Source organism: Polyodon spathula, chromosome 2 (genome assembly GCF_017654505.1).
Source record: "Polyodon spathula isolate WHYD16114869_AA chromosome 2, ASM1765450v1, whole genome shotgun sequence".
Taxonomy (NCBI): domain Eukaryota; kingdom Metazoa; phylum Chordata; class Actinopteri; order Acipenseriformes; family Polyodontidae; genus Polyodon; species Polyodon spathula.
Window position 1 is genome coordinate 46,823,204 of NC_054535.1, and position 22,305 is coordinate 46,845,508.

The 22,305-nt window shown below is 36.7% G+C and overlaps 2 protein-coding genes across 3 annotated transcripts in view; one reads left to right on the top strand and one right to left on the bottom strand.

Moving 5' to 3' along the window:
* The window catches only part of LOC121297269 (N-acetylgalactosaminyltransferase 7-like), a 33,524-nt gene extending 14,841 nt beyond the window's left edge, over nt 1–18,683 (top strand). Inside the window, exons 3-12 of one of the 2 annotated variants that reach the window (XM_041223491.1) lie at nt 6,398–6,564; nt 7,348–7,478; nt 7,991–8,070; nt 10,953–11,135; nt 12,216–12,333; nt 12,848–12,970; nt 13,111–13,329; nt 13,523–13,621; nt 17,056–17,181; nt 17,298–18,683. In XM_041223491.1, the coding sequence (XP_041079425.1) occupies nt 6,398–6,564; nt 7,348–7,478; nt 7,991–8,070; nt 10,953–11,135; nt 12,216–12,333; nt 12,848–12,970; nt 13,111–13,329; nt 13,523–13,621; nt 17,056–17,181; nt 17,298–17,435 (1,384 nt within the window). In that variant the 3' untranslated portion in view covers nt 17,436–18,683. Of the gene's footprint in view, nt 1–6,397; nt 6,565–7,347; nt 7,479–7,990; nt 8,071–10,952; nt 11,136–11,256; nt 11,440–12,215; nt 12,334–12,847; nt 12,971–13,110; nt 13,330–13,522; nt 13,622–17,055; nt 17,182–17,297 lie in introns of both variants that reach the window. The other variant, XM_041223482.1, reaches the window with a different exon arrangement.
* Nucleotides 18,684–19,946: 1,263 nt separating this feature from the next.
* On the bottom strand, nt 19,947–22,305 carry hmgb2a (high mobility group box 2a). Its single transcript, XM_041223506.1, has 5 exons — nt 22,224–22,305; nt 21,496–21,654; nt 21,124–21,269; nt 20,867–21,041; nt 19,947–20,492 (listed from the first exon to the last, which is right to left on the bottom strand). The coding sequence occupies exons 2-5, from the start codon at nt 21,640–21,642 to the stop codon at nt 20,325–20,327; spliced, it is 636 nt and encodes a 211-aa protein (XP_041079440.1). The 5' UTR covers nt 21,643–21,654; nt 22,224–22,305; the 3' UTR covers nt 19,947–20,324.

Here is a 22,305-nt window from a genome sequence, read left to right on the forward strand (position 1 = left end):
GCTGTCTGCCTCAAACGCTGAGTACAAAAATCTATTTGAGTGTTTAAAAAAACTCCATAACTCAAATTTTTCTGGATTGCAGAAAGGCAAAGCTTATTGGACTCTGGGATGATGGTAAATGTTTTCTGTCATGCAAGATCAATTACTCTGTGTAGGAGAGGGGTGTGGCCAGGGGATCACCAAGCCATACAGAAGATGGTTTATTGTCAGGTAACATAGTTACTGTTCAGCTTTTCCTGTCTTACGGCAGTGAGTGTGGCAGTCCAAAATTGATATATAATTAACCTCTTCAGAAGTGGACTAGAATGAAAATCTTTTTTTTTTTTTGATAGAGAAGAAAGCGTTGGCTTAATTATTTAGTCATTTAGGTGATATTTTTATCCACAGTGACTTACAGAGACTAGGGGGTGAACTATGCATCAACAACTGCTGTTGCAGTCACTTACAGAAGGACCTTGGTTTTACGTTATACCATCATAATGTAATATGAGTCCCAATGAAAGGCCTCGGAAAGCTTGCATACACAATTATAACATCTTCAGGTAGTAACATTCACAGGATTGTTTAGAAACATACAGAAAGCTGCTTTGTGGAGCAGTATTGTAGCTGCATAATGTTAAACAAATGTTCTTTTGTTTCTGTCTTTTAAAACTATGCAGGCTGTAGGAGGGAATAAAGTCAATCTATTTAGATTTATTGGTACTCAAATACCAAGTAGAACACTACTGTTGGTGTTCTGAATTTTTGAGAAATAAGATCATTCACATGCTATGTGTTTTACGAACAGCAAACTTTGAAAATTGACATGTGCCAAGGATGACGATGACTTCTTACCACCAGTCTTAATTTTTTTAATCAAGTACATTTTCATGGTGTATGTATTGTACCTACTGGAACATCCTTGGTTTGCAATAGATAGTAAGAACATCAAGTTTACAATGAGAGGAGGCCATTCGGCCCATCTTGCTCATTTGGTTGTTAGTAGTTTATTAATCCCAGAATACCATCAAGCAGGTTCTTGAAGGATCCCAGGGTGTTGGCTTCAACAACATTACTGGGGAGCTGGTTCCAGACCCCCACAATTCTCTGTGTAAAAAAGGGCCTCCTATTTTCTGTTCTGAATGCTCATTTATCTAATCTCCATTTGTGACCCCTGGTCCTTGTTTTTTCAGGTCAGAAAAGTCTCCTGGGTCGACATTCTGTCTTCTAAAAATTGGAATGCTTGAATCAGATCGCTGCTTAGTCTTCTTTGTTCAAAACTGAATTAAATTATTTTAGCCTGCCTGCATATGACATGCCTTTTAAACCTGGAATAATTCTGGTCACTCTTCTTTGCACTATTTCTAGAGCAGCAATATCCTTTTTGTAGCGAGGTGACCAGAGCTAAACACAATAGTCTAGATGAGGTCTTGCTAACGCATTGTAAAGTTTTAACATTACTTCCCTTTGATTTAAATTCAACACTTTTCACTATATATATATATATATATATATATATATATATATATATATATATATATATATATATATATATACACACACAGCTCTGGAAAAAATTAAGAGACCACTGCAAAATTATCAGTTTCTCTGGTTTTACTATTTATAGGTATGTGTTTGGGTAAAATGAACATTTTTGTTTTATTCTATAAACTACTGACAACATTTCTCCCAAATTTCAAATAAAAATATTGTCATTTAGAGCATTTATTTGCAGAAAATGACAACTGGTCAAAATAACAAAAAAGATGCAGTGTTGTCAGACCTCGAATAGTGCAAAGAAAATAAGTTCATATTCATTTTTAAACAACACAATACTAATGTTTTAACTTAGGAAGAGTTCAGAAATCAATATTTGGTGGAATAACCCTGATTTTCAAGCACAGCTTTCATGCGTCTTGGCATGCTCTCCACCAGTCTTTCACATTGATGTTAGGTGACTTTATGCCACTCCTGGCGCAAAAATTCAAGCAGCTCTGCTTTGTTTGATGGCTTGTGACCATCCATCTTCCTCTTGATCACATTCCAGAGGTTTTCAATGGGGTTCAGGTCTGGAGATTGCACTGGCCATGACAGGGTCTTGATCTGGTGGTCCTCCATCCACACCTTGATTGACCTGGCTGTGTGGCATGGAGCATTGTCCTGCTGGAAAAACCAGTCCTCATAGTTGGGGAACATTGTCAGAGCAGAAGGAAGCAAGTTTTTTTCCAGGACAACCTTGTACTTGGCTTGATTCATGCGTCCTTCACAAAGACAAATCTGCCCGATTCCAGCCTTGCTGAAGCACCCCCAGGTGAGTCCAATTTTCAGCTTTGCCCAACACCTGGTTGTCTAATGGTTAGACGGAGACCTGGAGAGGCCTACAAGCCACAGTGTCTCGCACCCACTGTGAAATGTGGTGGAGGATCGGTGATGATCTGGGGGTGCTTCTTTGCACTATTCGAGGTCTGACAACACTGTATCTTTTTTGTTATTTTGACCAGTTGTCATTTTCTGCAAATGCTCTAAATGAGAATATTTTTATTTGAAATTTGGGAGAAATGTTGTCGGTAGTTTATAGAATAAAACAAAAATGTTCATTTTACCCAAACACATACCTATAAATAGTAAAACCAGAGAAACACGATAATTTTGCAGTGGTCTCTTAGTTTTTTCCAGAGCTGTATATGTTGGCCTTATTTATAGCTTTCCAACATTGTCTAGATGAAGTCATTTCTGAGTCAACATAAATTTGTAGATATTTTTCATAGATTCCTTCAATTTCAGTCTCTCCCATATGGTATTTTATAATAGACATTTTTATTGCCTGCATGCAGTACCTTACACTTTTCTATATTAAATGTAATTTGCCATGTGTCTGCCAGGTCTGAATGCTGTCTAGATCAGGTGTTTGCCACTCCTCCTATTTTTGTGTTGTCTGCAAATTTAACAAGTTTGCTTACTGTACCAGAATCTAAGTCATTAATGTAAATTAGGAAGAGCAGAGGACCTAACACTGATCCCTGTGGTACTCCACTGGTTACCTCACTCCATTCTGAGGTTTCTCCTCTAATCGGTACTTTCTGTTTTCTACATGTTAACCACTCCCTAATTCATGTACATGCATTTTCATGAATCCCTCCTGCGTTCAGTTTGAGAAATCATCTTTTATGCAGGACTTTGTCGGAAGCTTTCTGGAAATCTAAGTAAATCATGTCATGCGCTTTGCAATTATCCGTTGTCGATGTTGCATCCTCAAAATAAATCAAGCAGGTTAGTTAGACACAATCTCCCATTCTTAAAACCATGCTGGATACTGTTACCATGTACAGTGGCTTTCAAAAGTATTCACCACCCCCTTGGACTTTTTCCACATTTTATTCTTACAACATGGAATCAAAATTGATTTAATTAGGAGTTTTTGCCACTGATCAACACAAAAAAGTCCATAATGTCAAAGTGAAAAATAAAAGCTACAAATTGTTCTAAATTGAATTAAATACAAAACAGAAAATAATTGATTGCATAAGTATTCACCCCCTTGAGCCAATATTTGGTAGAGGCACCTTTGGCAGCAATTACAGCCATGAGTCTATTTGGATAGGTCTCTACCAGCTTTGCACATTCTTTTTTGCAAAATTGCTTAAGCTCCGTCAAGTTGGATGGGGACCTTTGGTGAACAACAATTTTCAACTCTTTCCACATATTCTCAATTGGATTGAGTTCCGGGCTTTGACTGGGCACTCCAGGACATTGACCTTTTTGTTTTCAAGCCACTCCAATGTGGCTTTGCTATATGTTTGGGGTCACTGTCCTGCTGGAAGATGAATCTTCTCCCAAGTCCCAGGTCTCTTGCAGACATCATCAGATTTTCCTCCAGGATTTCTCTGTACTTTGCTGCATCCATTTTGCCCTCTATCTTCACAAGCTTTCCAGGCCCTGACGCAGAGAAGCATCCCCATAGCATGATGCTGCCACCACCATGCTTCACGGTAGGGATGGTGTTCTCCGGGTGATGCGCAGTGTTAGGCTTGCGCCAAACATAGTGCTTAGCATTCAGGCCAAAAAGCTCTGTTTTGGTCTCATCAGACCATAGAATCTTCTTCCACTTGGTCTCAGTCTCCCACATGCCTTCTGGCAAACTAGCCGAGATTTCATGTGAGTTTTTTTCTACAATGGCTTTCTTTTTGCCACTCTCCCATAAAGGCCAGTTTTGTGAAACACCCAGGCTATTGTTGCCCTATGCACAGTGTCTCCCAGCTCAGCCGTGGAAGACTGTAACTCCTTTAGAATTGCCATAGTCCTCTTGTTGACCTCCCTGACTAGTGCCCTTCTCGCCCGGATACTCCGTTTTTGGGGACGGCCTGTTCTAGACATATTCACAGTTGTGCCATATTCTCTCTATTTCTAAATAATGGACTTTACTGTGCTCCGGGGGATAGTCAATGCCTTGGAAATGTTCTTATATCCTACCCCTGATTGGTGCTTTTGAAGAACCTTATTCCGGATTTGCTTTGAATGTTCCTTTGTCTTCATGATGTAGTTTTAGTTAGGAAATGTACTAACCAACTTTGGGACCTCCCAGAGATATGTGTATTTAACCTGAAATCATGTGAAACACCTTAATTGCACACAGGTGGACTCCATTCAACTAGTTAGGTGACTTCTAAAGACAATTGGTTGCACCAGAGTTTATTTAGGTGTGTCATAGCAAAGGGGGTGAATACTTATGCACTCAATTATTTTCTGTTTTATATTTGTAATTTAGAACAATTTGTAGATTTTATTTTTCACTTTGACATTATGGACTTTTTTGTGTTGATCAGTGGCAAAAACTCCTAATTAAATCAATTTTGATTCCATGTTGTAACACAGTAAAATGTGGAAAAGTCCAAGGGGGTGAATACTTTTGAGAGCCATTATAGGTAATTTTACATTTTGGATCTTATTATACTTTCTATATGTTCACATATAATAGAATTCAGGCTTATTGGTCTGTAGTTACCTGGTTCCGTTTTGTCTCCCTTTTTGTGGATCGGTATTACTCCAGTCTGTCTGTAAAACCCCTGTCTCAAGAGACTGCTGCATGATCTTAGTTAGCGGTTTGTAAACAACTTCTTTCATTTATTTGAGTTCTACTAGGAGGATCTCATCCAGCCCAGGGGATTTGTTTATTTTACGAGCTCATAGTCCCTTTAACACTTCTGCCTGTTATGCTGAAGTTATTTAAAACTGGATAGGAAGAGGTCGACATGTGGGGCATGTTGTTCGTATTGTCCTTTTGTAAAAACTTGTGAAATAATCATTTAATAACATTTGCTATTTTTTTAATTCATCTGTGGTGTTGCCATTTGTATCTCTTAGACATTTTATTTCCTCCCTGGGTGTTATTTTGCTGTTATAATATAGGAAAAACTTTTTGAAATTTGGTTTTAGCCCCCATGGCAGTGTTCATTTATATCTCTGTCTTGGCTTTTCTTACTTCCTTTTTGACTTGCAGTTTCAAGTACTCTTCTGTGTACTTTGTTCTTGGTCCCTTTTTAAACGCTCTGTAAAGTGCCTTTTTTCGACGAATATTTTTTTTAGTTGATGTGTTAAACCATTATGGCCACTTTTGTTTCAGATTTTGATTTGTCGACTTTTGGGATGTATTTGTTTGTGCCTCCTAGTTTTAATTTTTTTTTTTTTTTTTTTATATATAGACATCCTCTTTCTGTGAATGTTTTACTCCAATCTACTTCTGTTAGTCTCTGTTTCATTCCTTCATAGTTTGCCTTTTTAAAATTGTAAACCTTAGCTTTAGTTTTTACTTTTTGGGTTTTAAACACCTTAAATGAGACCATGTTGTGATCTGAGTTTGCCAATGGTTCTCTGACCTCTGTTTTAGTTAATATGTCTTCATTCTTTAAACTGACAGTGCAAACAAACACTTGTAGTAAAGCCACAAGAACTGTCTTTCTCAGAACAGCAGCTGAGCTTGTTATCAGAGGTTCTCGGTACGAGCTTTGTAGCAGTATGCACCTGCCGTTTTCAAACTACCCCCCACCCCCATATGCAGTTCCTCTTTGTATTATGTGTATGTACAGTAGCAAAGTCACGTTGGAATTTCATTTGAATGATCATTGGTTTTCACTTTAAAGAATAAGTTGAAAAAAAAAGTTTTGTTATAAATATAATTTAACAAAGCTAAGTAAGAGGTAATTTACAATATACACTTCGTATTAGTGCTACTCGTTGCTAGTAAGAAGCAAGATTCAATATGCAGAGCCTACTCGGATACTGTAGCCCCACCTATTCATGAAATTAGGTGACTGACTATTCAAAAATAACAAAAAGGAATTAAACAACCCAGTCAATTTGTAGAAAATACATTTTTAAGCTTTTCTCTGCAGTTGTATCACCACTGATTTCTCTCCTCTAGGTGCAAGTTCTGGCATTATGATGAGAACTTGCTTACTAGCAGTATTGTTATTGTCTTCCATAATGAAGGATGGTCCACCTTAATGAGAACTGTGCATAGCGTTATTAAACGGACACCTAGAAGATACCTAGCGGAAATTGTACTGATTGATGACTTCAGTAATAAAGGTAAAATATTAAAAAATAAGTACTGTAAATTATGTGGTGTAATATAGCTGCATCATTGAAATCAACACAGTAATAGGTCAAATGTTATTTTCAACAGTTTAAACCATTCAAATAATGTTATGACTACTGGATCTGTGTAATGCTTCTGAACTGTATAATTCTTAAGTGGAATACAGGATTAACTACAGCACACGTGTAGATAACATTGCTTTATAGTAGAGTAATGTTTGCAGACCCATAAAATAGCAGTGACCCGGTTAATCCACTCATTTATAATCACTGACTAAACACTGTTGTTAATAAAGACAAGCAGCTACAATTGCAGTATCTGATCCCAATGCCAAGTAACTTAAAGGTGTGCATTGGTTGTTTTTTTAGACCAGCTAGCTTTAAACCACTGCTCTGCTCCTACTCCAAACAGTTGCAGAATCCTGAAATGTTAATGGTAAGACTGTAAAAGCTATTTGAACTGTCCTAGGAAAACAGGTTTCTCTCCTTTTTGAAGCAGGTCTTTCAGGCTTGTGTGAATGCCTTTTAGATTTTGAGTGGGTGGAACCCTCTCTAATATTTATACAGTAAAATATCTATCACTGAGTACAGAAGATTATTAAAGTCATTTGATCAGTATTCTCATGTACCAAGGTCACTCCAAATGGCAGGACCTTGCTTTATCAGATTCATACTGATAACTGTCATACTTTTAACTGTCTTTCCGGTTGTTCGTTTTGTCTTTTTCTAAACTATGTGAAAGGTAAAGATTTATTGTTTTCAAATTTTCTCCAGTTCACTTGAAAGAAAAATTGGAGGAATACATAAAGCAGTGGAATGGCTTGGTAAAATTGTTTCGAAACGAGAGGAGAGAGGGCTTAATTCAAGCAAGGAGCATTGGGGCAAAAAATGCTGTGCTTGGCCAGGTAAATATAAAACTGGTATTCATTTTATTTTGTTGTCCTTGGCAGTATTACTGGACTTTAAAAAATGCCAAAGAATAGATACCTTTTCAGCTTGAGCGTTAACTAGTTTCACCCAAATTCCTACAAACTCATGGGGGAGTATTTTTGGTTTAATTTCACAATTGATAAATTACAGTGTACATGAATAATGAATCAATGACATTTGTGTTTTATAAACCCCAAAGCATTTGGGTTTTATTAAGTTTGTCCGTAGTACTTCTGCAAGATTTTGATGTTTTGAAGTTGTAACTAATTTAACCTAATTTACTGCACTGTTCTCTAAACAAGAGTGTCTGAACAGAAGTCATTTGTGCTATAAAAAGTTTTTCATAAATAACTACTGAGGTATACATATGTACTTGTCTAATCCTAAAGAAACAGTAGAAAAATAACTTGACTAAATATTTTGTGTTTAACACAATGGTTCCCTTAAAACTGCTTATCTTCTGCTCTTGTTCTGAAAAACTCCCTAGGTGCTGATCTATCTGGATGCTCATTGTGAAGTGGGATCTAACTGGTATGCACCACTAGTGGCTCCTATCACTAAGGACAGGTAATAGAACTTTACATGTCTCAATCAATCATATTTGATGTAATAACGTATATGATTTTATTACATTATATAGTGTTTGTTTTTCTTGGTGCTTTAATATTTGGTTTGTTTTATTTATGCTTCAAGACTATGTTTACAATGGACTTTCAAGCTACTGTCATAACATTTTAGTGTACCTTGCTTTTATATAGGTGCAGCAATGATAAGGAAAGCAAGTATCTGGCTAAAACAGAGTGGTAATTTCAAGCGTACATGTGCACTTAATATTCATCAACTCATTTTAACCAGCGCTACATCAAACATTTTAACTGTCAAAATATCAATAAGTGATGTACTAGGGTTGGAACGATAATCGATAATACTGATTACCGTAATAATCACGGTAATTGTTTTGCAGTGATAATTCTACCGTGTTGAAAAATGATTGATAATCAGAATTATCGTCTGACCCAATGAAACAGTAAGTGGCACTGAACTGTCTGCATGAGGCATAAAACATAATCTGTGTAAGCACTGCGTACATTGGAAAGTTAAGTAGTGATTTTAAACAATATGCTTTTAACTTTCGTCAGTTTCATTTGATAATAAGTTGTACACTGGCAAAGCATGACCTGGTTTTCTAACATAAACACAAATATTGTTTTTATAAAATAAAAAAAAAACACTGTCTCACTGTCTCATATTTTTTTTTTTACTAAAGTTTGTGACTTCTGAATAGAGTTTTCCCTTCCCACTGGCCATGACGTTGCAGACCGTCCAATGACTTTCCCCTGCCATGAGAGCTGCGTCCGGTGTGAACGCCCTTTCAGACTGGTGGTTCTCTTGCTGCTCAAGTATAAATTTGATAAATTACAAGAATTTAAGATATTTTATTTATTCAGGCTTATTACGTGCCACATTTTCTGTACTTGTGGCAACTGCTGATTTTTAATAAGATAAAATGGGTTTATAACAACTTTAAATGTATTGTGCTAGTAACCATTATTGCATCTTAATTTAGAGGGGGCCATACTGATAATTCTGTAGTCTATCTATTTATCTATCTATCTATCTTTCTATCTATCTATCTCTAATTTTAAAAAGGAAAACTGCTGTGCGCAAAATCAAAAAGAAAAAGGTAGTTTAGTTACATAAATGTGAATAATCAATTCGATCAGGACATTTTGGACTACAGTCAGACTAAGTCAGCTGGATGGAAAAAGCAGTGCACAAACAAGCTGTTATAAACAAGTTGATAAGATGACCTAGAATGTTCATTCCAAGAGGTTCCAAAGTGCCTAATTTGAAAATTATTTCACATTCTTTTTGCTTCCTGGCTACATTGGTCCCGTAGCTGTGATTTATACTACAAATTGCAATGTCTTCTGCAGTGTGGTCATTTGTGTTAAAATCCCTGGCAACAGGAGATGTAGAGGTGTTCATTCTTACACTTTGTAGATGTTCCATGATGCGATCAGCTAATCGCCGTTTTCTTTCTCCGATGTACAGTTTGTTACACTTCACACAACCAGTGCAGTATACCACTCCTTTACTGGTGCGAGTAAAAGTCTACTAAATAGTGAATGAAGATTTTGCCCCTTTGGTTACTGTGTTGTGGATGTATTTACAAGTAGCACAGCGCAACCTGTTGCATGGAAATGAGACTTTAAATTGGTCACAACTAGGTTGCTATGGACAAAATATTCTCTTAGATATTCTCTTTTTTTTATTATCAATTAACATTTTTGTGTACCTACGTTTTCTTTTTCTTTTATGTATATGGCAGCTGGTTCTTTGAGCTAAATATATCTGTACAATTTGTGTCAGTACCTGTATCCCGTTTTTTTTTTAACAGAAGAAAACACATGTTAACTGATCTGGTAATGTTCTTGGAGAGTACACATGCATTTGAATTATAAATACATCAAAATATGCATTGGAAAGTATAAGGGGAATTTTCCCACCATTTTTATGACATAGAGTAGTCTCCAGCTAAGAGAACACCTCTCGGGAAGCAAGCAAAATGTTCTTATCACCAAAGTGTTCTCTAATAAGGTGGTAGCCACCGGACACCGTATGAATCAATAAATAAATAAATATGTATGTATTACTAGTCATGATGTACGTGCATCAGCATATGATGAACTGAATAAGTAAAAGCAAACAATAGGCAAGTGTATGTTAATAAAACAAAAGCAAAACAACATGATCAAAAAGCTTAAATCACTATGCACTATGAAATTAGCTGCTGGGTGTGTTTCGGGCTATCACAATGATAGAGGCAAAAATGGTGGCCGTTACTTGGGTTAATAAACTAACTGTCAAACTAAATTAAACCAGCATCCCTACACATGTTACAAAATGCATGAGCAATATACAAAACATGCTCATTATTTAACAGAATGGTGAAGCAACTCGCCAGAACACCAAATTGCTCTGGAACTTGTGTCTGATTCAGGTTTATTGTAGAGCTCGGATCATTTCCAACTTTGTTTACATGCCATTTTGTAGCAATAAGGTGCACTGGTTGAACTCAGAATACAAAAAAGTCAATAAGACGGCAGTTCTGGAAAGATTTAATAAACCAATTAGTGTCCCTCAAGACACTCACAGTGGCAAGTGGTAACAGCCCAAATTTATGAAAAAAGCATTCCCATTTGCCTAGCAAAAAGTAATTGTAAACATAGCCAATAAGAGTCAACGATAGCTTTGACATGTATTGTTTTTGTCAATTGTTGTATTTGTAGTTTTTAAAACAGAATAGAAAATTACTCTAGGATTACATTGTACTCATGGCCATTCTGGTTGTCAAAATAGCAAAATGCATTTAAAACTTTAAATCGCATAACAATCGCCTAAAATGATGTAACCTGTTTTGCTGTTGTTTCTTGTTAATGTTCCAGAACCATATGTACAGTTCCTTTAATAGATTACATAGATGGAAATGATTATACCATTGAACCCCAGCAAGGTGGGGATGAAGATGGTTTTGCCAGAGGAGCCTGGGACTGGAGTTTGTTGTGGAAACGTGTGCCCTTAAGCAGCAAGGAAAAGGCTAAAAGAAATCATAAAAGTGAACCTTATCGGTAAAAAAAAGTTTTTCATGATTGTTTTATAAGTACATGTCCCTCTGTTTTTGTTCCTGTCTCCCCATTTGTATGCATTTGATGCATGGATTCCCTCACACCATCCACCTAACGACCGCAGAACTATATGCACAGTACCACTCATTGACTCCATAAGTGGTCACACTTACGATATTCAACCACAGTGGGGTGGTGATGAAGATGGGTATGCGAGAGGAGCATGGGACTGGAGCATGTTATGGAAACGTGTGCCATTGTCAAAGAGGGAGAAGGAGAAGAGAGTAACTAGAACCGAACCATATCGGTAATTGTAGAAAAATGCTTACAAAAGTGTGGTTCGTCACTGTGGTGGTGGACGCTTTCATGGGTTCAGTTGGCAGTAATAGTTTGTCTGTGGCCGTTGTCCTTCTACAGTATGTTTATCTGTTAATCCTGCATGCTTGTAGTTCTATGTTTATACTACTACTGTACCGTTGCATGCTACCTTAAACTTACATTGGCCAAAGGGATTTGACTGGCTGCCCTCCTTTTTAATTGTTATAACTATTTATATATAAAATTATAAGAATATACTGTTTTGAAGAAATTTTGACTGTGGGAAATTAGGCAAAATACACGGTTTGTCTGATATAATCTATCATTAGTTTGTACACTTTAAATATATAATTAGCTTTTATTAGGACATTAAATGCCACACACAGTACAATTTACATACCAGTTACATTACAATATATAAACACATTAACATTGCTGGTTCATGCCATTCTCATTTGTTTGTTTTTGTAAGTCACGCATTAATTGTTTTGCAGTACATTTTATTTCCCTATACCTGTTTTATACTGAAGTGTTTTATTTGTAACTTGTTTGCTGTTTTCTGTCTGTTCTGCTGTCTGTCATTTATACAAGAGTTGTTCTAATGAATTATGCATTTCAAGGCAAATTGTTAAAACATTATGGTTGAATGATTTATATACTTATCCAAAGTGCCCACATGCCTGCAGTATACAAGTGTTTGGATTCACCAAAACGTACAGTAAAATATAGTTAATCTGTAGAGTTGTTAATTTTCAATTGTTTTAGGTCCCCAGCGATGGCTGGTGGATTATTTGCCATTGAACGAGATTTCTTCTTTGAACTGGGATTATATGATCCAGGTCTGCAAATCTGGGGAGGAGAAAACTTTGAGATTTCCTTCAAGGTAAATAAAATACATTTTGGATAAAATATTTCATTTTGTAATGTATAATCAAGGAATTATGCTAAGGGATTGGATGAAAATAGTGTGTGTTTTAATTAGGATTGAAATCAATTTAGTTGTCATAAGTTAGTAAGTACAAAATAAATGTTTCCATGTGTTCCTGACTCTCAAACAAATGATGTTAAGGTAGAGCACATATCTTTTTGTTTAAGATGTCCCATTTGACTGGAAGCTATAACTGTTCAGACCTCAAATTAATTGTTTTCTTACTGAATACTTGCATTGATAATTTAGTCCTTTACAACTGAAACAGTGAATAAACTGAAACCTAAAAACTGTTCTATACAATGCAGATGTCCTTGGTGAAGTTTCTGTAATTTTTCTGTAATTCTGTTTCTGTCTTTTCCCTGTTTCTCTGACCAATATCACATGCAATCGTGTTGCTGTTGCCCCAGGTTTCAGATACACCATATCTTAAGACCAGTGTAATTCCTGTTTTCTTTCCAACATTCAGATTTGGCAGTGTGGAGGCCAGCTGCTATTTGTGCCATGTTCTCGGGTTGGACATATTTATCGTCTCAAGGGGTGGCAAGGAAATCCACCCCCTGCTCATGTGGGTTCATCCCCAACGCTGAAGGTCAGTTTCATACTGTATACAGTAGTTACACAATTCTCAGATATGAATCCAACAAGTTTTCTATGCAGTATTGAGTGTGAGGTAGCGAGCTGGCACAAGGAGATAAATCTCACAGCTCTATACAATAATTCCATTTTCAGAATTATGTCCGTGTTGTGGAAGTTTGGTGGGATGATTACAAGGACTATTTCTACGCAAGCCGTCCTGAGACTAAAGCTCTAGCCTACGGAGATATTTCAGAGCTGAAAAAATTCCGTGAAGAACACAACTGTAAAAGTTTTCGTTGGTTCATGGAGGAAATTGCCTATGATATTCCAGAGCACTATCCACTGCCTGCAAAAAATGTGGAGTGGGGAGAGGTAAATGTTTTTAACTTTTTTTTATTTACTACCCCCCCCCCCCCCCCATACAGAGCCCCTAACTCCTCAAGTGAAACAGAATTGCTAGCACTCTTCATGTTTTTACTACCAATGTGTGCCCGTTTTTATTTTTGAATAATCAAAAAATATGCTGTATGGATAAATGGTAAAATGTTTGTATTTTATTTTTCAGATAAGGGGATTTGAAAGCAATTACTGTATAGACAGTATGGGTCACACCAATGGGGGCTTTGTGGAAATGGGGCCTTGCCACAGGATGGGAGGAAACCAGGTAAAATAATGTGGGAGAAAAAAAAAAAAAAAATATATATATATATATATATATATATATATATATATATATATATATATATATATATATATATACTATTTGCATTAGTTTTAAATGCCAACTTCATTTTCTATGCACCCAACCCATATTTCAGGTAACTTATTTTGGAGTGTAAGTTAGAATAAGTAAAGACATTACACAGTCAAACAAGAGTAATGGTGTGTTTCTGTGCAACTCCTGGATTAAGTTGTTTACAAGCTACCAGCTAGATAAAGTCAATTGATCAGTTAATAACACTATGTAACACATTTTTTATTCCTGGGTAGTAAGTGTTATTTCCTAATTGCTTATGCCTCAAAAGTATAGAAAATGGCTATTATTCCCCACAAACTTTGCTTTTGTGACCAGGACAGTGATATTTTGAAATTTACCTATTTCCAATGAGAAAACGGGCGAATGTGTCGTTTCGTTCATAGAAAAAAACAACATATGAATCCAAATTAACATGTATTTATACTAAAGTAATGCAAAAATGACTACAAAAGATTTAGAAGCAAGTAGTTTTTCGAGATTTACGATTATACTGTAAATCACTTTCATGAATCAGCCCCCAGATGTAGTCTCCCATCATGTTCTCGTTATACTGTCCTTGGTAGTGGCGTTCAAAGTCCAGTATATCCTGGTGGAAGCACTCGCCTTGCTCCTCCGAGTGCGCTCCCATGTTCTCCTTGAATTTATCAAGATGAGCATCAAGGATGTGGACTTTGGTGAAGAACTACGGCACAATGGGCTGTAGGATGTCCCTCAGACTCACAACCAGCTCCACATAGTTTTCGGCCTTGTGATTGCCCAGGAAGCCCCGAACCACTGTGACAAAGCTGTTCCAAGCCGCTTTCTCCTTACTAGTGAGCTTCTTGGGGAATTCATTGCACTCCAGGATCTTCTTTATCTGTGGTCCGACGAAGACACCAGCTTTGACCTTTGCCTCAGAAAGCTTAGGGAAGAAGTCTTGAAGGTACTTGAAGGCTGCTGACTCCTTATCTAGAGCTCTGACAAATTGTTTCAATTTGATGTGCAGTGGTGGCATCAGCACCTTCCGGGGGTCCACCAGTAGCTCCCACTTGACGTTGTTCCTCCCCACAGAGAACTCTGTCCGCTGTGGCCAGTCCCGCCTGTGGTAATGCGCCTTGGTATCCCTACTGTCCCAAAGGCAAAGATAGCAGGGAAACTTGGTAAAACCGCCTTGGCGACTCATCAGGAATGCCACCATTTTGAAGTCTCCTATGACCTCCCAGCCGTACTCATCATACTTTAAGGCGTCTAGCAAGGTCTTGATGCTGTTGTAATCCTCTTTGAGGTGCACCGAGTGAGCCAGGGGAAGAGACGGGTACTTGTTACCATTATGGAGCAGCATGGCTTTGAGGCTCCTGGATGAGCTGTCAATGAAGAGGCGCCACTCATTCTGGTTACAGGCGATTCCGATTGCCTCGAACATACTGGTCACATTGTGGCAGAAGCAGAGCCCATCTTGACGGGTGAAAAAGCTGGAAAAAGGTTGGTGACGCTTCCTCTGATCTGCGACTTGCACACTTTCATCCAACAAGTTCCACTGCTTGAGCCTAGATGTCAAAAGCTCGGCATTGGATTTGGTGAGACCAAGATCTCTAATCAAGTCGTTGAGGTCTTTTTGGTTGGGGTAGTAATGGGTTTCTCTCCGCAGCTCCACCTCTGAAATTGTCATGTGGATCTACAACATCTTCCTCGCTCTCTGAGTTGCTGCTCTCTTCTAAAGACGGCTGCACTCTCTCCGGAGGAGTGGGTACGGGGAGCTCATGGCAGTGTGGCACCGAGGCGATGGATGAAGGAAGGTCCGGATACGTGATAGCAGGTGCATTTTTGCCAGTCTGACGATTGGAAGGGTCCACCATGCAGAAGTAGCAGTTGCTTGAGTGGTCAGTGGGTTCCCACCAAATTCTTGGGATAGCGAACTTCATGGCTCTCTTTTCCCCTCTGTACCATCCTACAAAAATACATTTATTTCACCCATAACTAATGTGTAAGAGATTCTTGCAACATTTTTCATATGATATATTTTTTCAATAACATTGAAAATTGTAAAACATTTTAAAATTAAAAATTTTTACAATTTTAAAAATTAACAAATTTTATAACATAAAATTCCGAGCAACAATTGTCCATCTTACCTTCCAGAGTTTTTTTTTTTTTTTTTTTGCAATGCTCGCAGGTGAAATGAGGTGCCCAGGGTTTGTCTTGATCCCCGACAGGCATGCCGAAATATGCCTTGTAGGCCTCACACATCTTACAGATGCTTCCACGAAGTACTTTTTCGCTCTTGTCTTGATAAATTGGCCGCAGACATAGCAAAATGCGTCTGCCGGATGTTTGCAGCCTCTTGATGTCATCTCGGAAAAATGCAGATATGTATCCACTTAGACAGCTGGAACTAAATTGAACTGGTGGGCTTAAGGCCCCTGTATTTATACTACTATTTATATTACTGGAAAGTTCTAGAAGTTACTCCAAGTTTACTCAGCACTGAATCTATCTGGAATGTTCTGGAAAATTTGGTAAATTTCAAAATATCACTGTCTTGGTCACAAAAGCAAAGTTTGTGGGGAATAATAGCCATTTTCTATACTTTTGAGGCATAAGCAATTAGGAAATAACACTTACTACCCAGGAACCAAAAAGAAAAATTGTTATACGGTGTAGTCGGTTCAGAGCAGATTTATAGGTGCTTGATTACTGATCTGTGCTCATTTTAGTTAAATATATCAAAAAGTCTAATCACCAGGCCTGGGTGCAGTACATTATAATTTATACAACAGCCACACACTGCTCTCCCATTGTTTCCTGGGGAGATCAGTTGTTCTGTTATAACTCTAACTCAAAATATGATGCTAATTAAGGACCTGTTCTAAAACTACTGCTTACTTGTGAAATGCTTCACAGGGACTCTCGAGCCCTTCATACCTTGTAACACGCCACATCATTGCCATTATCCCTTAAAAATGTTACATTTTTTGTGTTGATGTATGCTTATGAGCTTAGCATTTTGCCAAAGTACAGCAACGGTGAGTACAATGTTGCCTATTCATTTTAAAAAGTACCGTAAACCTTCAAATAATTGCCAGGTCTTAAACAATCGCCTGTCTCCAATACACGCCGGGTCTGCTGGCAAATATTGTAAAACGCTGTAGGCGTTTAATTTAAGTTTTACGGTAAATAATTCTGTGTGGTCACAGAATCATCTGAACATCATCATATTCTGCTGGTGGAGGTTTGACCTGTCAACAGAAATGAAAACCTACAGTTTATTGCAGAACTGGAAATGCTGAAAATGTTCTCCATATATTTTCTTTTCAATGCAAAATGTGTAAATATTTTAACCTAAAAAGTCTGTTTTCTTTTAGCTTTTCAGACTCAATGAAGCTAACCAGTTAATGCAATATGACCAGTGCTTGACAAGTGGATCTGAGTCCAAGGTTATGATAAGTCACTGTAGCTTGAAACAGTTTACAGAATGGCAATATTTCAAGGTTAGTGTTCATCTTTTTGTATCCCTAAATTCCATGTATGACTGGTTTTTAAAAAAAAAAAAAAAAAAAAAAAAAGTATATCATGCAAATAATCAGATTTTCATTCTTTGTTTCAGGGTTTGCACAGGTTTACACATACACCTACAGGGAAATGTCTAGATCGTTCAGAGGTTCTTCATCAGGTCTTTATATCAGATTGTGACACAAACAAAAGTACACAGAAGTGGGAGATGAACAACATACTGTCTGTTTGAAAAACTGGACGTGCAGGACTGAAAACAAAAGTAACCTGTACAACTGCTGCACATAGGAATTTTTGAAGTGTAAATATTTTAATGAAGGGGGAACTCTGGTAATAGGCTCTTCATTCATGAATTGTTTACAAAATCGATCATTTGAATGTTTCACCTTTTTAAGTCTTCAGATGATGCTTACATAGTGTCCCCTTGGTTTCTTCTTACACCGTAAGCCTATCTGTAAAGGGACAACTTTTCTTTGGGGTTTTGTTCAGGGGTCTACAAATATGTGGCTTTATTAAAAAATTGTGCATTTAAATTATGGATGGGAGTCAATGCAGTTATCCAGACAGATCATTTAAAATACCTGTTTAAAAATCCAAAAGCACTACCAATGGTTTGGTTCTTTTAAATCTCATTTTTGTTTTTGTTCTTGGTTATGTTCAAACACTACTGGGCTGATAAATTACACCCCAGAGGGAAGTGGTGGACTCTTGCCTCATCCACTGGAAACTTCAGTGTTCTTTTATATCTGAGTCGTGTACATGGAGAGGGCATTTGTTGACGTATATTTTGCCGTTTTGGAAAGCAGTGACACTTTATCAATTAATGTGGTCACTTTCAAATAAAGTACTGCCATTTAATCATGCTGTGCATTTTTTTCTTTTTAGTGGGGAGGGTTCATATCTTGTCACCAAAGTGACAATTTATATAAACTTGCGGTGGCTTTCAGTAGAAATGTTGTCTAACTTGTTAAAGAAAATATGTATTCGGCTCATACAGAAAGTTTGAATTATTATACAAGCGAAGACTCTACTTGTCCCCACGTAAACCAATTAATTGTTCATTGCGTCCATTTCAATTTTCACATGAACAGCCTGATTTTGTGTTGACTAAAATGTAAAAATGCACTGTAAATGTTTTATTCCATACTCTGATTTATATGAAGATAATTGCTAGAACGGGTACATATTTTAAATAAGAAATATTTAAATTCATACCATCTTAAAAAGATGAATTGTTCATTGAAGGTCAAATAATATCTGAATCACTGAAACAGTAGTAAATTACATGGATGTTAAAACAAATACTTGTCTACAGGGCAAGCTATGCATAACTAGTTGAACGTATGCAAATTTTTATCAAATGTAAATATAGATGCTGTTTCTATATAAATGAACTACTTGAGATTTACAATGGGTCTTTTAATGAAGGTGTATATGTATGTATGTCTTTTGTCTATGGGGAAATAAATTTATCTTTTTACTGCTTTGTTATGGATGTTTTTTTTTTTTTTTTTTTTTAAACCAGTGTCAAAACAAAATATCCCCTTGTAGAAACTTCAGCCACTCTCCCTGTAGTAACTGTACATATCAGATAAGCTTGCTTCCTTTCAATTTAAATTAATGGTCAAACACAATTCAGTGCTTCTGTCCTGAAACAGGATGACAAATTTAATTTAAATTTATTTATTTTTATCAATTCAGCTGAGCTGTTCCATTATATCAATATCTAAGCTGAAATTCCTCAGTACATTTCCACTGGCTTCAAACTAAACAGACTAGCCCACCCTATCACAACCAGCAGATGTAGTCTTAAATATGTAATATCAAAAGCCATCATCCAACAAATGTATTCCATAGTGTATTTTGATATCAGTTAGTTTACCTGTTTTTTTTCAGGCAACAGGATTTTTTTTTTTTTTTTTTTTAATGTAGAGGGTTTGCCTGAAGTATTTTAACATTTTTATGGCCTACTGTGAGATATGTTTTTGTGTGGAAAGTGTGTTCCATTTACTGTACAGATGATCCTGTATGTCAAAACCCTTAAATGCAAAATACATTTAACTTATTGAAAATGCTAAAAAAATATATCCACGCTGTAATAGCACCTGAACTGGTAAACTCTTATCATACTTGTGTATACCTGAAAAAGGAAAGTCATCACTGGAAATTGCATTGTAAATAAATAATTTCAGCATAACTGCTCTTAAAATCTGCTCCAAATTTGGCTAAAAAAAGGAATGTCAATATTGTGTTTAACATAAGTATCTGATTTTAATAGTTTATGGCAGGCAGCAACCTTGTTTTTTGTTTACAGTGGGGTTGATCAGTTTAAGTTTCTGGTTCTTAATATTAAAAGGTGCAATGCTAAAATAACATTTCACACTAAACTGCTCAAAAAAAAAAAAAAAAAAAAGTTTGCTCTATAGGTTTAGCAGATAAGTCTCATTCATGCATGACTGGGCTGAGAAAGCCAGCTCTACATCTATGAAAACCTGACCTACACACTGAATGACAAGCACCTCTAAATTCTAATACTATAAAACAGCAGGCAACCTCATCAAGGACAGTTCACAATGGCCATAGTGTAGATAAACACAATGTAGAAAGTATGCAGCCTGGATATGGTGCAGGCTTTTTATTAAAAAGAATTAATAAATTTGATGGCCAGCAACTATTTTACTTAACAGTAGAAGCAGAGTCCACCTAATATTGTAGCATATACTGCAATAAAATGGAAACAATACAATATACATGTTTTTATTATAAAAATTGTGATCTATACATGAAGTCAAAACAAAAGCATAAGTTTCATGTAAAAAAAAAAAAAAATCCACAAATTTAACTGCAATGTCCTAAGTTCCCTAGATAAGCTACAAGTAGTTAAAATTGAATAGGCTGTGGAAGTCCACATACCAGGGGAAAGCAAAACAAAGAAAAGAAGCAGTGCTTTCAGGATCAGCTACTTACATTACAAAACAGTACTTGACCATAGTATGTTTGACAGCTATACACTTCTGTACATTTAAAAAAAAAAAAAAAAGTAAAATGTTTAGCTGCTTGAGTTCACATTCGTGTTTTGTAAATAAAATTCCAGCTTAAGTCTTCATGCTCAAAAGGCACATCACTCGTCGTCGTCATCATCATCATCCTCCTCCTCATCATCGTCCTCCTCGTCGTCGTCATCGTCCTCGTCCTCCTCTGGTTCAACCTTCTTCTTTGACCCAGTTGGCCTGCCTGGTGCCTTCTTTCCAGAATCACCCTTGTTCTTTGCACGATATGCTGCAACATCCTAGGGGTTACAGAAAGCATTTAGTAAAAATGCAGTCTGTGTTTTACCCCTCCACAATCCAGATCAGTTTAGGGTAACAATTTGATACTTTTGCACACCAGGTGTTTCATTGTGAGAATTCTTAAGTGTGCATTGTGATACATTAATAAATGCATTTTTGGTGTACCTATTGGATCTTCAATAAAGTATATATTGGTACAAACACACCATAATTTCACTTTTGGCATTTCAGTAAAGTTAAGTTTTTTTTTTTTATCTTGCGTTTAACACAAAAGTAGCTCATCACTGGTATTGATGTTATATGGAATTAAACGTCTAATAACAAATATACACCATGTTACCAACAACAAACATTAATTTTAGAAACAACCTACCTTTTCATATTTTTCCTTTAGTTTAAGTGCTTTCTGTTCAAAGGGCACCTTGTCTTTGGCCGTTAGTTTGGACCACATTTCTCCCAATTTCTTTGCAGTATCACCAATGGAACTACCTGGATAATCAGCTTTGATCTTTGGACGGTGTTCAGAACAGAACACAAAGAAAGCCGATCTAAAAAAATAAAATAAAAATGAGAGACTGCTAGATTTGTCAAGGCCAATTATGATTTTTACACATTGCTTTAAATACTTACGGTGGTCTCTTCGGGGCATTTGGGTCCTTCTTTTTCTTTCCTTGTTCACCCTTAGGTGGAATATAATCTTTCATTTCACGCTCATAACGTGTCTTGTCACTCTTAGCTAGGTCTTCAAACTTTCCTTTCTCTTTTGCAGACATGGTCTATAAAAAGAAATTGTGTTATTTGCATGTATGTTTATTTTAAAACGTGCATGCCAAATTACCACAAGTCTTGAGATACATATTTGCATATACTACTGTTCACCTGAGGCCACGGTTATAAATAACAGGATAACCTACATAACCTAAAGGGAATGCCTTGAACTGCACCGACCAACAAGCCAACTTTGATTTTATATTGATAAACACATAACGTGCAGCACCTTACCCTCCATCTTTCTGAACACTTCTTGGAGAACTCTGAGAAATTCACTGAAGTGTCCGGATGTTTCTTCTTGTGCTCTTCTCTGCACGTTTGGACGAAGTACGCATAAGAGGACATCTTCCCCCTCGGCTTGTTAGGATCTTTACCCATGGCTGGTATTATCTAGAAATTAAAACGTTGAAAGCTAAATACAAATAAAACCAAACTACAAAAGTAAAAACTACCCAATGAAACGCCCAAGAGACCTGGCAAATCTTGAAAGCTGTACTTCCTGTTCTCATAATGGAGTCTGAACAATGATAAGCGTCCCTCCATTTTGTTTCCCGCCTAAACCCTCGCTAGACCATATTTGCAGCCCCAAAAATTTCAATAAACGTACCTTAAATACAAGTTTATAACACAATCCGAGTCAAAACACATACAAAGTAAAGCAAACCGTGTACAAGTCTACAACAAACTGAACAATGCACTTTTCTTTTTTAATTTTTTGTACAAACAAAAAAGTTAATGCGAGAGCGTATACAAACATACAAGGCAATACATTGATTTATAGTTTAAAAACGCCTAAACCAAAGCAATTATACCACACTGAGATACTTTAAGCATTTACTGTATTCTTTTGTAAAGCCGTTTTCTGCTGATATAGATTAGCACGTTGAATATTCTAAAGCACAAAGTATTTAAATAAACAGTTTGAAGAGAAAATCCCACTGAAATAAACGTGCACTTACCTCCGCTTGCCCTACAGTGCAGTCTCCGTTGGATAATGTGCAGTTCCTACTTACGCGCAGTTTTTTTTCACTATGGCACCGG